At 52.0% G+C, this 14557-nt stretch overlaps 1 protein-coding gene across 1 annotated transcript; it reads right to left on the bottom strand.

Annotated features, from left to right (window-relative positions):
- Positions 1–134: 134 nt before the first annotated feature.
- Positions 135–14438, bottom strand: LOC134756110 (leucine carboxyl methyltransferase 1). The gene is made up of 6 exons (XM_063692925.1): positions 14037–14438; positions 13141–13324; positions 12394–12583; positions 7975–8050; positions 7130–7270; positions 135–538 (listed from the first exon to the last, which is right to left on the bottom strand). Exons 1-6 carry the CDS (start codon positions 14256–14258, stop codon positions 386–388), a joined length of 966 nt encoding a protein of 321 aa, XP_063548995.1. The 5' UTR covers positions 14259–14438; the 3' UTR covers positions 135–385.
- Between the last annotated feature and the right edge of the window lie 119 nt (positions 14439–14557).

Here is a 14557-nt window from a genome sequence, read left to right as displayed (position 1 = left end):
TGTTGCAGGTCAAGTCCAGGTATACTTGTTAAGGTCGATATCGGCAAACAAATCGCCTCGGGAGGCGACATTAAGCGCGAAGTGCGCGTGTAACTATTGCAGGTCAAGTCCAGGTCTACGCGTTAAGGTCGATATTGGCAAACAAGCCTCGGGAGGCGACAGTAAGCGCGTAGTGCGTGTAACTATTGCAGATCAGGTCCAGGTCTACGCATTAAGGTCGATATAAGCAAACAATTCGCCTCGGGAGGCGACAGTGAGCGCGTAGTGCGTGTAACTGTTGCAGGTCAAGTCCTGGTCTACGCGTTAAGGTCGATATCGGCAAACAAGCCTCGGGAGGCGACAGTGAGCGCGTAGTGCGTGTAACTGTTGCAGGTCAAGTCCTGGTCTACGCGTTAAGGTCGATATCGGCAAACAAATCGCCTCGGGAGGCGACAGTGAGCGCGTAGTGCGCGTGTAACTGTTGTAGTAGTTCACCCTCGTCCAGAGGTTCTAGGGCTTCGACGCGGGCCCGTTCTTCTTCGCCTAGCGAGCGCCATACCTGAAAAGATTCATTTCATTAGTTGCGTTGTTTTCAACCAAGGTTACTAACACTAACGATTGTAAAGGCGTGTACACACTAGCGTTTCTATTTCTACCCCTCGTTTTTTCGGCGTTTCCATACAAAATTACACGCCGCGGAGTCGTTGCGTTCACGCGGCATGCCGATTAGTATGGAACCGCCGGCAAAAGCATTTTTAGCGTCCAATGTTTTTTGTCTGTATGTTTCCTTTTTTTCATATATGTAATCTGTTGTGGCGTTAAATAAATGTATTTTCTTTCTTCTTCTTTCTTTCTTTCAAAACGCTTATAATGGCTTAAATACGCGTTTTTTTTTACATTAAAACCCGAATAGGAATAGGATATACAAAAAAATAGGGAGCCAATAGAAATCATGCCCTAAGCCCATCGGCAAAAAAGTTTAAAAGTCATTTCATCGTTAACTTCGTAAATTTTATTGCAACGTTATACTTCAGGCCCATCAACATGGTCCAGCTGTCCTGTCCTATGGTGGACTTTATTACGAAAGGCATAATAAGGTCCACCGATGGATAATTAAGTGTTGCTGTTTGTACCCGGCAACCAGTAAGCGGCCGGCCGTGCGCCCGTCTCGCCGCACCCGAGTGACCAGCTTCCGAACCTTATCACTACGTGACAAGGTCCACTATTGAGTGTGTTACAGGTGTTAGACCGCGGGCCAGGAACAGATTTCCATGACCAATCGCCTCTCGGGCGAAAACTCGTATAGTGGTTAACGGCTATGTATGTTAATAACCCTCGTGAACGTCAGCTGCCGCTCCGTTGGTGGGTTGAGGAATAGCAGCAAAAATTTAGTCATCGCCTCCCGCTTGATACTTTGTCAGATGATAGTTTAGATGCTATTATAAATAAACAAAATCGTCAGCCGATTGTATCGCTGTGGAAAGACCGTCAGCTGGTCACATGAACATGTAAAAAAAAACAGACATCGGCGTCATCGCCTCCCGTTTGATACTTTGTCAGATGATAGTTTAGATGCTATCGTTATTAAAACAAATCGTCAGCCTGCCAGCGACAGCTGACGTTCACGAAGGTTCATCATACATAGCCGTTAACCACTATACGAGTTTACGCCCGGGAGGCGATGACTGTTGAAATTTGCGGCTGGCTCGCGGTCTATGTAGGTACCGTGTCCATGTCCCAGCCGCGCGCGGTGTCGTACCCGGCGGCCAGCAGCCGGCCGGCCGCGGCGCCCGGCGCGTCCATGTGCACCTCGCCGCACCCGAGTGACCAACACTACGTGACAAGGTTACTGTCCACTATTGTGTTACTGGTGTAGGTACCGTGTCCATGTCCCAGCCGCGCGCGGTGTCGTACCCGGCGGCCAGCAGCCGGCCGGCCGCGGCGCCCGGCGCGTCCATGTGCACCTCGCCGCACCCGAGTGACCAACACTACGTGACAAGGTTACTGTCCACTATTGTGTTACTGGTGTAGGTACCGTGTCCATGTCCCAGCCGCGCGCGGTGTCGTACCCGGCGGCCAGCAGCCGGCCGGCCGCGGCGCCCGGCGCGTCCATGTGCACCTCGCCGCACCCGAGTGACCAACACTACGTGACAAGGTTACTGTCCACTATTGTGTTACTGGTGTAGGTACCGTGTCCATGTCCCAGCCGCGCGCGGTGTCGTACCCGGCGGCCAGCAGCCGGCCGGCCGCGGCGCCCGGCGCGTCCATGTGCACCTCGCCGCACCCGAGTGACCAACACTACGTGACAAGGTTACTGTCCACTATTGTGTTACTGGTGTAGGTACCGTGTCCATGTCCCAGCCGCGCGCGGTGTCGTACCCGGCGGCCAGCAGCCGGCCGGCCGCGGCGCCCGGCGCGTCCATGTGCACCTCGCCGCACCCGAGTGACCAACACTACGTGACAAGGTTACTGTCCACTATTGTGTTACTGGTGTAGGTACCGTGTCCATGTCCCAGCCGCGCGCGGTGTCGTACCCGGCGGCCAGCAGCCGGCCGGCCGCGGCGCCCGGCGCGTCCATGTGCACCTCGCCGCACCCGAGTGACCAACACTACGTGACAAGGTTACTGTCCACTATTGTGTTACTGGTGTAGGTACCGTGTCCATGTCCCAGCCGCGCGCGGTGTCGTACCCGGCGGCCAGCAGCCGGCCGGCCGCGGCGCCCGGCGCGTCCATGTGCACCTCGCCGCACCCGAGTGACCAACACTACGTGACAAGGTTACTGTCCACTATTGGGTTACTGGTGTAGGTACCGTGTCCATGTCCCAGCCGCGCGCGGTGTCGTACCCGGCGGCCAGCAGCCGGCCGGCCGCGGCGCCCGGCGCCTCCATGTGCACCTCGCCGCACCCGAGTGACCAACACTACGTGACAAGGTTACTGTCCACTATTGTGTTACTGGTGTAGGTACCGTGTCCATGTCCCAGCCGCGCGCGGTGTCGTACCCGGCGGCCAGCAGCCGGCCGGCCGCGGCGCCCGGCGCGTCCATGTGCACCTCGCCGCACCCGAGTGACCAACACTACGTGACAAGGTTACTGTCCACTATTGTGTTACTGGTGTAGGTACCGTGTCCATGTCCCAGCCGCGCGCGGTGTCGTACCCGGCGGCCATCAGCCGGCCGGCCGCGGCGCCCGGCGCGTCCATGTGCACCTCGCCGCACCCGAGTGACCAACACTACGTGACAAGGTTACTGTCCACTATTGTGTTACTGGTGTAGGTACCGTGTCCATGTCCCAGCCGCGCGCGGTGTCGTACCCGGCGGCCAGCAGCCGGCCGGCCGCGGCGCCCGGCGCGTCCATGTGCACCTCGCCGCACCCGAGTGACCAACACTACGTGACAAGGTTACTGTCCACTATTGTGTTACTGGTGTAGGTACCGTGTCCATGTCCCAGCCGCGCGCGGTGTCGTACCCGGCGGCCAGCAGCCGGCCGGCCGCGGCGCCCGGCGCGTCCATGTGCACCTCGCCGCACCCGAGTGACCAACACTACGTGACAAGGTTACTGTCCACTATTGTGTTACTGGTGTAGGTACCGTGTCCATGTCCCAGCCGCGCGCGGTGTCGTACCCGGCGGCCAGCAGCCGGCCGGCCGCGGCGCCCGGCGCGTCCATGTGCACCTCGCCGCACCCGAGTGACCAACACTACGTGACAAGGTTACTGTCCACTATTGTGTTACTGGTGTAGGTACCGTGTCCATGTCCCAGCCGCGCGCGGTGTCGTACCCGGCGGCCAGCAGCCGGCCGGCCGCGGCGCCCGGCGCGTCCATGTGCACCTCGCCGCACCCGAGTGACCAACACTACGTGACAAGGTTACTGTCCACTATTGTGTTACTGGTGTAGGTACCGTGTCCATGTCCCAGCCGCGCGCGGTGTCGTACCCGGCGGCCAGCAGCCGGCCGGCCGCGGCGCCCGGCGCGTCCATGTGCACCTCGCCGCACCCGAGTGACCAACACTACGTGACAAGGTTACTGTCCACTATTGTGTTACTGGTGTAGGTACCGTGTCCATGTCCCAGCCGCGCGCGGTGTCGTACCCGGCGGCCAGCAGCCGGCCGGCCGCGGCGCCCGGCGCGTCCATGTGCACCTCGCCGCACCCGAGTGACCAACACTACGTGACAAGGTTACTGTCCACTATTGTGTTACTGGTGTAGGTACCGTGTCCATGTCCCAGCCGCGCGCGGTGTCGTACCCGGCGGCCAGCAGCCGGCCGGCCGCGGCGCCCGGCGCGTCCATGTGCACCTCGCCGCACCCGAGTGACCAACACTACGTGACAAGGTTACTGTCCACTATTGTGTTACTGGTGTAGGTACCGTGTCCATGTCCCAGCCGCGCGCGGTGTCGTACCCGGCGGCCAGCAGCCGGCCGGCCGCGGCGCCCGGCGCGTCCATGTGCACCTCGCCGCACCCGAGTGACCAACACTACGTGACAAGGTTACTGTCCACTATTGTGTTACTGGTGTAGGTACCGTGTCCATGTCCCAGCCGCGCGCGGTGTCGTACCCGGCGGCCAGCAGCCGGCCGGCCGCGGCGCCCGGCGCGTCCATGTGCACCTCGCCGCACCCGAGTGACCAACACTACGTGACAAGGTTACTGTCCACTATTGTGTTACTGGTGTAGGTACCGTGTCCATGTCCCAGCCGCGCGCGGTGTCGTACCCGGCGGCCAGCAGCCGGCCGGCCGCGGCGCCCGGCGCGTCCATGTGCACCTCGCCGCACCCGAGTGACCAACACTACGTGACAAGGTTACTGTCCACTATTGTGTTACTGGTGTAGGTACCGTGTCCATGTCCCAGCCGCGCGCGGTGTCGTACCCGGCGGCCAGCAGCCGGCCGGCCGCGGCGCCCGGCGCGTCCATGTGCACCTCGCCGCACCCGAGTGACCAACACTACGTGACAAGGTTACTGTCCACTATTGTGTTACTGGTGTAGGTACCGTGTCCATGTCCCAGCCGCGCGCGGTGTCGTACCCGGCGGCCAGCAGCCGGCCGGCCGCGGCGCCCGGCGCGTCCATGTGCACCTCGCCGCACCCGAGTGACCAACACTACGTGACAAGGTTACTGTCCACTATTGTGTTACTGGTGTAGGTACCGTGTCCATGTCCCAGCCGCGCGCGGTGTCGTACCCGGCGGCCAGCAGCCGGCCGGCCGCGGCGCCCGGCGCGTCCATGTGCACCTCGCCGCACCCGAGTGACCAACACTACGTGACAAGGTTACTGTCCACTATTGTGTTACTGGTGTAGGTACCGTGTCCATGTCCCAGCCGCGCGCGGTGTCGTACCCGGCGGCCAGCAGCCGGCCGGCCGCGGCGCCCGGCGCGTCCATGTGCACCTCGCCGCACCCGAGTGACCAACACTACGTGACAAGGTTACTGTCCACTATTGTGTTACTGGTGTAGGTACCGTGTCCATGTCCCAGCCGCGCGCGGTGTCGTACCCGGCGGCCAGCAGCCGGCCGGCCGCGGCGCCCGGCGCGTCCATGTGCACCTCGCCGCACCCGAGTGACCAACACTACGTGACAAGGTTACTGTCCACTATTGTGTTACTGGTGTAGGTACCGTGTCCATGTCCCAGCCGCGCGCGGTGTCGTACCCGGCGGCCAGCAGCCGGCCGGCCGCGGCGCCCGGCGCGTCCATGTGCACCTCGCCGCACCCGAGTGACCAACACTACGTGACAAGGTTACTGTCCACTATTGTGTTACTGGTGTAGGTACCGTGTCCATGTCCCAGCCGCGCGCGGTGTCGTACCCGGCGGCCAGCAGCCGGCCGGCCGCGGCGCCCGGCGCGTCCATGTGCACCTCGCCGCACCCGAGTGACCAACACTACGTGACAAGGTTACTGTCCACTATTGTGTTACTGGTGTAGGTACCGTGTCCATGTCCCAGCCGCGCGCGGTGTCGTACCCGGCGGCCAGCAGCCGGCCGGCCGCGGCGCCCGGCGCGTCCATGTGCACCTCGCCGCACCCGAGTGACCAACACTACGTGACAAGGTTACTGTCCACTATTGTGTTACTGGTGTAGGTACCGTGTCCATGTCCCAGCCGCGCGCGGTGTCGTACCCGGCGGCCAGCAGCCGGCCGGCCGCGGCGCCCGGCGCGTCCATGTGCACCTCGCCGCACCCGAGTGACCAACACTACGTGACAAGGTTACTGTCCACTATTGTGTTACTGGTGTAGGTACCGTGTCCATGTCCCAGCCGCGCGCGGTGTCGTACCCGGCGGCCAGCAGCCGGCCGGCCGCGGCGCCCGGCGCGTCCATGTGCACCTCGCCGCACCCGAGTGACCAACACTACGTGACAAGGTTACTGTCCACTATTGTGTTACTGGTGTAGGTACCGTGTCCATGTCCCAGCCGCGCGCGGTGTCGTACCCGGCGGCCAGCAGCCGGCCGGCCGCGGCGCCCGGCGCGTCCATGTGCACCTCGCCGCACCCGAGTGACCAACACTACGTGACAAGGTTACTGTCCACTATTGTGTTACTGGTGTAGGTACCGTGTCCATGTCCCAGCCGCGCGCGGTGTCGTACCCGGCGGCCAGCAGCCGGCCGGCCGCGGCGCCCGGCGCGTCCATGTGCACCTCGCCGCACCCGAGTGACCAACACTACGTGACAAGGTTACTGTCCACTATTGTGTTACTGGTGTAGGTACCGTGTCCATGTCCCAGCCGCGCGCGGTGTCGTACCCGGCGGCCAGCAGCCGGCCGGCCGCGGCGCCCGGCGCGTCCATGTGCACCTCGCCGCACCCGAGTGACCAACACTACGTGACAAGGTTACTGTCCACTATTGTGTTACTGGTGTAGGTACCGTGTCCATGTCCCAGCCGCGCGCGGTGTCGTACCCGGCGGCCAGCAGCCGGCCGGCCGCGGCGCCCGGCGCGTCCATGTGCACCTCGCCGCACCCGAGTGACCAACACTACGTGACAAGGTTACTGTCCACTATTGTGTTACTGGTGTAGGTACCGTGTCCATGTCCCAGCCGCGCGCGGTGTCGTACCCGGCGGCCAGCAGCCGGCCGGCCGCGGCGCCCGGCGCGTCCATGTGCACCTCGCCGCACCCGAGTGACCAACACTACGTGACAAGGTTACTGTCCACTATTGTGTTACTGGTGTAGGTACCGTGTCCATGTCCCAGCCGCGCGCGGTGTCGTACCCGGCGGCCAGCAGCCGGCCGGCCGCGGCGCCCGGCGCGTCCATGTGCCGCGCGCCCACCTCGCCGCACCCGCGCGCGACCAAGTTGCGTATCATTACCTCGCCGAACTGCAAATACAACTTATTGCATCCTTAGCGTTCCGTACCCGAAGCACAGGGCGGACACGCTATACATCAAAAATCACTCGCGTTTCTATGTGTGAAAGGCACGTCCGTACACACGTCATGCGTCATAGTGTGAGTATTGAGTAAGTTGAAATTCGATTATTGAGTAAGTTGCTTAAAAATAGTACTGAGAGCACGCCAGCAAGTCCGCCAGATTTCTGTCGCGGGGCGAGGTAATTCGAGTCGGGGCGGGGCGGTGTGTGGCCGTTCTGTATGATAATACTATTACTTATTCTGTGCCCAAAGGGTAAAAATGGAACCCTATTACTAAGACTCCGTTGTCCGTCTGTCTGTCACCAGGCTGTATCTCATGAACCGTTATAGCTAGACGGTTGAAATTTTCACAGATGATGTATTTCTGTTGCCAAAAAACTCCTAAAGCCTAGTTTACCCTCTGGGTTGGAAAGTCAGATGGCAGTCGCTTTCGTTAAAACTAGTGCCTACGTCAATTCTTTGGATTAGTTGCCAAGCAGACCGCAGGCTCTCATGAGCCGTGGCAAAAAGTCGGAACAACGCGAGGAAGACGCTCCTGATATTCCTTATCAGAATGCACGAAGGTTGATATAAGATTGTAGCCGCGAGCGTCAGTTGACGCCTTTGGAGGTTGAAGAGATAAAATTACTGAAACATTTTTCTCTATAACTTGCCTTGTCGTCTAGGTTGCACTGTTCATACACCACCAGCACCTGCTTTGGGAACTGCTGCGCCAGAAGTCGGAGTAATCTGTAGACAAGAATAAATATGTGGGCCTACCGCGAACCACGTTCGACGTGTTGCCTCACTGTCGCACTTGTAAATTCGTACGTAAGTGTGACAGGGAGGCAACACGTCGAACGTGGTTCGCGGTAGGCCCTCAGATCAGGACCTCTCAAACTTCAAGTTTACTGTAACTTCGTCGCTATACTTACTCAACCTCATATCTGCAACAATCATTTGATGGAAATGTCGCTTTTCTTTCATTCGGAATACGGGTGTTTTCGTCATCAAATGAGTGTTGCAGATACGAGGTTGAGTAAGTATAGCGGCGTTATGGCAGTCTATTCGGTTAGATGAGGGATTAATTACTATAGCAAGTATATAGCATTAGCGATTCTTTTGGGAGTTTATTTTGTTTTATACCACAGAAGTGGCAACTGGCGACGCATCAAAAATATTTGTAGGGAATCCAGAGAGGCTGGTGGGAAATGAGTTCTTTAGACGTTTCGTCACTGTAACCCAGTATTCTGCTTTTTTGCCGACAATTTTTTTCTAATCGACCACCTTTTATTTTTTTATTGTGTTTCTCTTATGTGTCGTTTTCAAGCAAAAGGTACCACATTGTCGCTTACCATCTCGGTCGATCGCTCTGACAGGTTTTTTAGGATACAAACAATTTTCGTCCTTATGGTAAGCGACAATGTGGTACCTTTTGATTGAAAACGTCACATATAAGAGGCACAGAGCATCACTACCTCCTCGGGCGACATCCTAGCAACAACTGACTAGTGTGGACTGCCAAGTTTCAGAAACAGTGTCTACGGTAAACTTGTTGCGAAACATGATGATCAAATTCATAAACAGTTTATTAACCTTTTGGACGCCAATGACGGATATATCGGCACCGCAGGTCCAACGCCAAAGACCGATTAATCCGTCACAGACCACAGAGCAACATAGATCTACGTGCATGTGCATAAAGTTCAATTTCAGTTTTGACATTTCGGTGACGTGGCGTCCGAGTGACAGCTTTTGTGTTGGACACGGCGTCGAAAAGGTTAACAAATGTTGCCTAATGAATACCGGGCTTTATTGTTAAGAGCCCTTATTCCCTGGAGCGTTCATCGATTTCACGAAATAACACTCAATAGATGGCGTTGACGCGCGGTACGCGAGCGCCGGCAACTATAACGCGTTTTGAACGCAGTGAAGAATAATCTTGATCGTTGTCAATTTCAATAGCAAGTAACATTATTTTTATTGTTATAGCCACTCTTTTATTTTATTTTATATGCATGGTAGTAGTAATTTTAGTTTATTATGTTAAGAAAATATACATACTTGTACCCAGAGATGACCAGGGTGCCTAGCCAAGATGCCAACCGTTTACGCTCCGTAGCAAACGAAATGTAACTGTCTCTGTCGCACTAATATTGAAGAGTGATAGAGAGAGATTACGCTATTGTTCGCTTCGGAACGAACGACTGGAATCTTGGCTAGGCACTCGGGTTTAGTACCTACAGTTTACGTTAAAACCACTTAAAACCAAATCTGTAGCTGGCCACTGAAATGGGTAATAGAAACGCGTTCCGTATGTGTTTTGCTTTCCAGATAATCAGAGTACCTAGCCAAGATGCCAGTCGTTCGTTCCGTAGCGAACGATAGGGTAATCTCTCTCTATCACTCTTCCATATTAGTGCGACAGAGACGGTTGCGATTCGTTCGCTACAGAGCGTAAACGGTTGGCATCTTGGCTAGGCACCCTGGTCATCTGCAAAGCGAAACACATACGGAACGCGTTTCTATTACCCATTACAGTGGCCAGCTATAGATTTGGTTTTAATGTAAACTATAGGTACCTAAACCTGGGTGCCTAGCCAAGATGCCAGTCGTTCGTTCCGTAGCGAATGATAGGGTAATCTCTCTCTATCACTCTTACATATTAATGCGACAGAGACAGTTGCGTATCGTTCGCTACGGAGCGTAAACGGTTGGCATCTTGGCTGGACACCCTGGCCATCTCGAAAGGGAAAGACATACGGAACGCGTTTCTACTACCCATTCAGAGGCCAGCTACAGATTTGGTTTTAATGTAGACTATAGGTACCTAAACGGTTGGCATTTTGGCTAGGCACACTGGTCATCTGGAAAGCGAAAGACATAAGGAACGCGTTTCTACTACCCATTTTAGAGGCCAGCTACAGATTTGGTTTTTTTGTAAATTATATTATAGATACCTAAACGGTTGGCATCTTGGCTAGGCACCTTGGTCATCTGGAAAGGGAAAGACATACGGAACCCGTTTCTACTACCCATTTAGAGGCCAGCTACAGATTTGGTTTTAATGTAAACTATAGGTACCTAAACGGTTGGCATCTTGGCTAGGCACCCTGGTCATCTAGAAAGCGAAAGACATAAGGAACGCGTTTCTACGCCGCATTTTAGAGGCCAGCTACAGATTTGGTTTTAATGTAAATTATATTCTAGGTACCTAAACGGTTGGCATCTTGACTAGGCACCTTGGTCATCTGGAAAGGGAAAGACATACGGAACCCGTTTCTACTACCCATTCAGAGGCCAGCTACAGATTTGGTTTTAATGTAAACTATAGGTACCTAAACGGTTGGCATCTTGGCTAAGCACCCTGGTCATCTAGAAAGCGAAATACACAAGGAACGCGTTTCTATGACCCATTTTAGAGGCCAAGATTTGGTTTTAATGTAAATTATATTCTAGGTACCTAAACGGTTGGCATCTTGGCTAGGCACCTTGGTCATCTGGAAAGGGAAAGACATACGGAACCCGTTTCTACTACCCATTCAGAGGCCAGCTACAGATTTGGTTTTAATGTAAACTATAGGTACCTAAACGGTTGGCATCTTGGCTAGGCACCCTGAACAGACCCGATCGACCTAGGCGAAAAAAATTAATTTTTGTGCTATAAAATGTACCTATGATCACCTAAGGATCAAGATTTTCTAATCGCAGTATACACCACTTCTCGGAACTAGCTCGCTCGCTGGTTACGAACGAATCAAACGCCTGACGATCGAGCACAGGTCCGTCCCCTAAGCGCGCCTGGCGGAGACTGAGCGCGCAGCGTCGGTGCAGCGTGATTTATACGTCTTTTAAAAATATTTAAAATTACGGGAAAATAGGTCCTATAGTTATGATTTTTTTTTAATGGGTTCACATAAAGTTAGAGTTTGCTATAATATTATTTTGAGGGCAATATATAAGTACAATTTGCGATAAAAAAATATAATGCGACCCTGTTTTCACCGAAAAAATTAAGAAAACTCGGAAGGTATTTTATCAATTTTTTTAAACGAATCTTTGACTTTCAATCATTTCAGCCCCTCGTACAAGATATGGTGAATAGAATTGTAATCATTTATGTACCAAGTGATTCTTGTTTACTGCAAAATTGGCAACCGAAACGACACTTCTCACTGCAAATTTTGAAAAATACTCCCAGGAAAACTCATTTATTTTAGGTTTAAAAAGAGAAAATGATAACTTTAACTATTTCAGCCGCTAGTTTAAGAAATGATTATTTAAGAACGTTAACAGTTTTTGAATAAATACTAATAGTTACGTCGTAATGTTGAATGAAAAAGGAAGCATTTTGCAAAATACGCTCGTTTGTAGGAATAAGGCCTCTTAGGCCACAAGGGCACTTTTGGGTTAAGAGGCCGGTGTCGATTTTACTCGCCAAAATGTAAAATTGATATATTTAGTCGGTGAAATTGTACACCTTTTGTTACCTAATTGAAATAACAAGTACTGGTTTCTATTAACACGTCTTCTTATTTTGCCTTTTATCAAATCAATTTTTTGAAAACAGACTCACTAAATTAGTAGTTTTTTTTTCTGATGGACGTTTAGGTAAACGCGCGTAAAGCACTGATTTTGTCGCTCTTATTTGTAAATTTCATAAAGTTTGGACTGCTAAAAATGGTAAATTTGTACTACACATATTCTGTACTTGACCTTTATCAGATTCAATTTTCTTCAGAAATTACTTCAAAACAAGTGACAATTTCTCATTTCAACGTAATTTTGATACTTAAACAATCTACAACATTTGCTGAAACTATTCTTATACATCAATTTGTATAATTTACCACCATAATTTTTTGATGATTTTTAAAAACTACCCCTTCTCTTCATATATTACCGGTGACGCACGCTCGCTAGACGTGCTAATAGAAACCAATACTTGTTATTTTGATATTACGTAACAAAACGTGTATAATTTCAATGACTAAATCTATCAATTTTACATTTTTGCTCCAAAATTTACACCGGCCTCTTCGTGTCGGCGATATGAGCATACTGGATCGCGATATGTGACTAGCCACATTTACCTGTTAGCAGCATCCTCCCTGAGATACACTAGCACACACTCGGCCAGCACTAGGGTTGGCGCGTCTGGTCTTGCGCCGGCGGCGGTCAGGGCCCGCAGCACGCCGGGCTCATCGCGCAAGTCAACGCCGCACAGGTGGTAGCCATCGGCGTGCAAGTCGGCGCCACCGGCGCGGATGGCTACTTCGCCGTCTATGAAAGTGCACATAAATAAATTATATACACTGTCCAATAAGATGGTTTTTAAGGGTTCCGTACCCAAAGGGTAAAAACGGGACCCTATTACTAAGACTCCACCACGCTGTATCTCATGAACCGTGATAGCTAGACAGTTGAAATTTTCACCGATGATGTATTTCTGTTGCCGCTTTAACAACAAAAACTAAAAAGTACGGAACCCTCGGTGTGCGAGTCCGACTCGCACTTGGCCGGTTTTTTATCAGTCGGAGACGTTTTACTTCACTAAGAGACTCCCAAGAGAAAATGCGATAATCACTATGCGATTGACACATATGCGATTGATTGATTTTTTAGGCACTATGGATGTGCCTAAAAAATTATATGAATCGCCTTGATTGATCCTGTATCCCATCAATAGACCCTGACCTGGTTACAATGGTGCCAAACATGATAGAAAAAAGTTATAATCTAAATCAGCCCAACCATCTTTCACACACACTTTATACTTCTTTTTCTTAAGGAACAAAATGTTATTTAACTAGTGTTCATACCAGAAATACTTCACCTACCTTCATTTGTGATTTTCTCAAGCAGCTGCTTATTCCGCTTTATAATCTGGCACTTCTTGGCCGTGACAGTGGGAAAGTCCAGTTCAATGAAGTTACCGACTGCCTGTGTGACGTCACGGAGCCTCCAGAACAGCGTGTCGAAGCCACAGCCGAGGTTCAATACTTGGCACTTGCTGTCACATCGCTGTAAGTAAGTCTTTTTAGTCCCGTTATTAATATATTTAATATGTCTGTGTCTCACGGAAGTTTTGTTATTAGAATCCATATTTTTAGGGGAATTATAGTTTTTCTGTTAACTAAGTAAATAATATCATATTTATCTGAAAATTTAGGAAAAGCTGTTATGTTATTATGGAATAGTTCGAAAATACTAATGACATTGAGTGGAGAAAGAGGAGAGTCCATTGCCAAGAAGTATGATACTAAAAATAGACTAATAAAAAAGATGCTGTTATAAATACAATTGTTTTTCCGTTCAAAGCATTAAATAAATATTTGTGTCTGTCCTTGCATCCTTGCCAAGATTGCACAAGGGTGTAATTAGGACATAAAATGAAGTCATTAAAGTGTCCAGAATTAAGAACACTTTAAACAACTAATTTAAAATAATAATAATAAAATTATATCCATTTCCGGTTTAAAAAGTAACAGCAATACTAATTATCTATTCATGAAATACATACTATTATTAAATACATGTTCATGTTCATGGCACATCAAACGCCATTCTCATTAGCAAAGCAGTGAGAATTTACAGAATAGGTATTACAATTAGCAAATAGATAAGGATAAGTAAAGTATTGCATGTTTGATAAGAATCAAAAACACGTCTTGGTTTTCAAGTGACTCATACATCATATGTAAGCTAATCAGGAGATGTACTTGAGCAGTATTACCTCAAGAAACTGATGGATGAACACCTCTACTGCGCGCACCCGTGCATAGTATCCTCGGTGGATCTCCGGCGCCCTGCGCTCAGCGCGAGGGCGCGCGAATAGGCGCACATAAGGGTCGCTCCAGTACCCCAGCTCTACAGCACCCCGCTTGCACTCCGTAGCGTCCGAGTTCGTAGCCGCCACCGCCTCGTCTTCCTCCGACCACGACACCAGTTTATTCATGGTGCTACCATCCCCCGCCGCATCCCAGCGCGCCAGCTCGGCGCTCTGCAGCTGCCGGCACCCGCCGACCTGGACGGCTAGTCGTCTAGCGCTGTAACGAAGACCCAAAAGCTTCGGCAGAGCGTTTTCAGTGAGTAAATTAGCGAAACAATCTGACAGCTAAATCACCAGAATGACAGAACACCCTTACCACAGATAGGGTAAAATAAAAGGCTACATGCTGCATTGCCTCATTTAGAAATGCCGATTTTGGCTAATTTGAACATTGAACATAGGACAAAATTTGTCTCCTTTAAAGG

The sequence above is a fragment of the Cydia strobilella genome, chromosome 3, assembly GCF_947568885.1.
Source record: "Cydia strobilella chromosome 3, ilCydStro3.1, whole genome shotgun sequence".
Lineage (NCBI taxonomy): Eukaryota > Metazoa > Arthropoda > Insecta > Lepidoptera > Tortricidae > Cydia > Cydia strobilella.
This window is presented reverse-complemented; position numbering and strand designations above follow the sequence as displayed.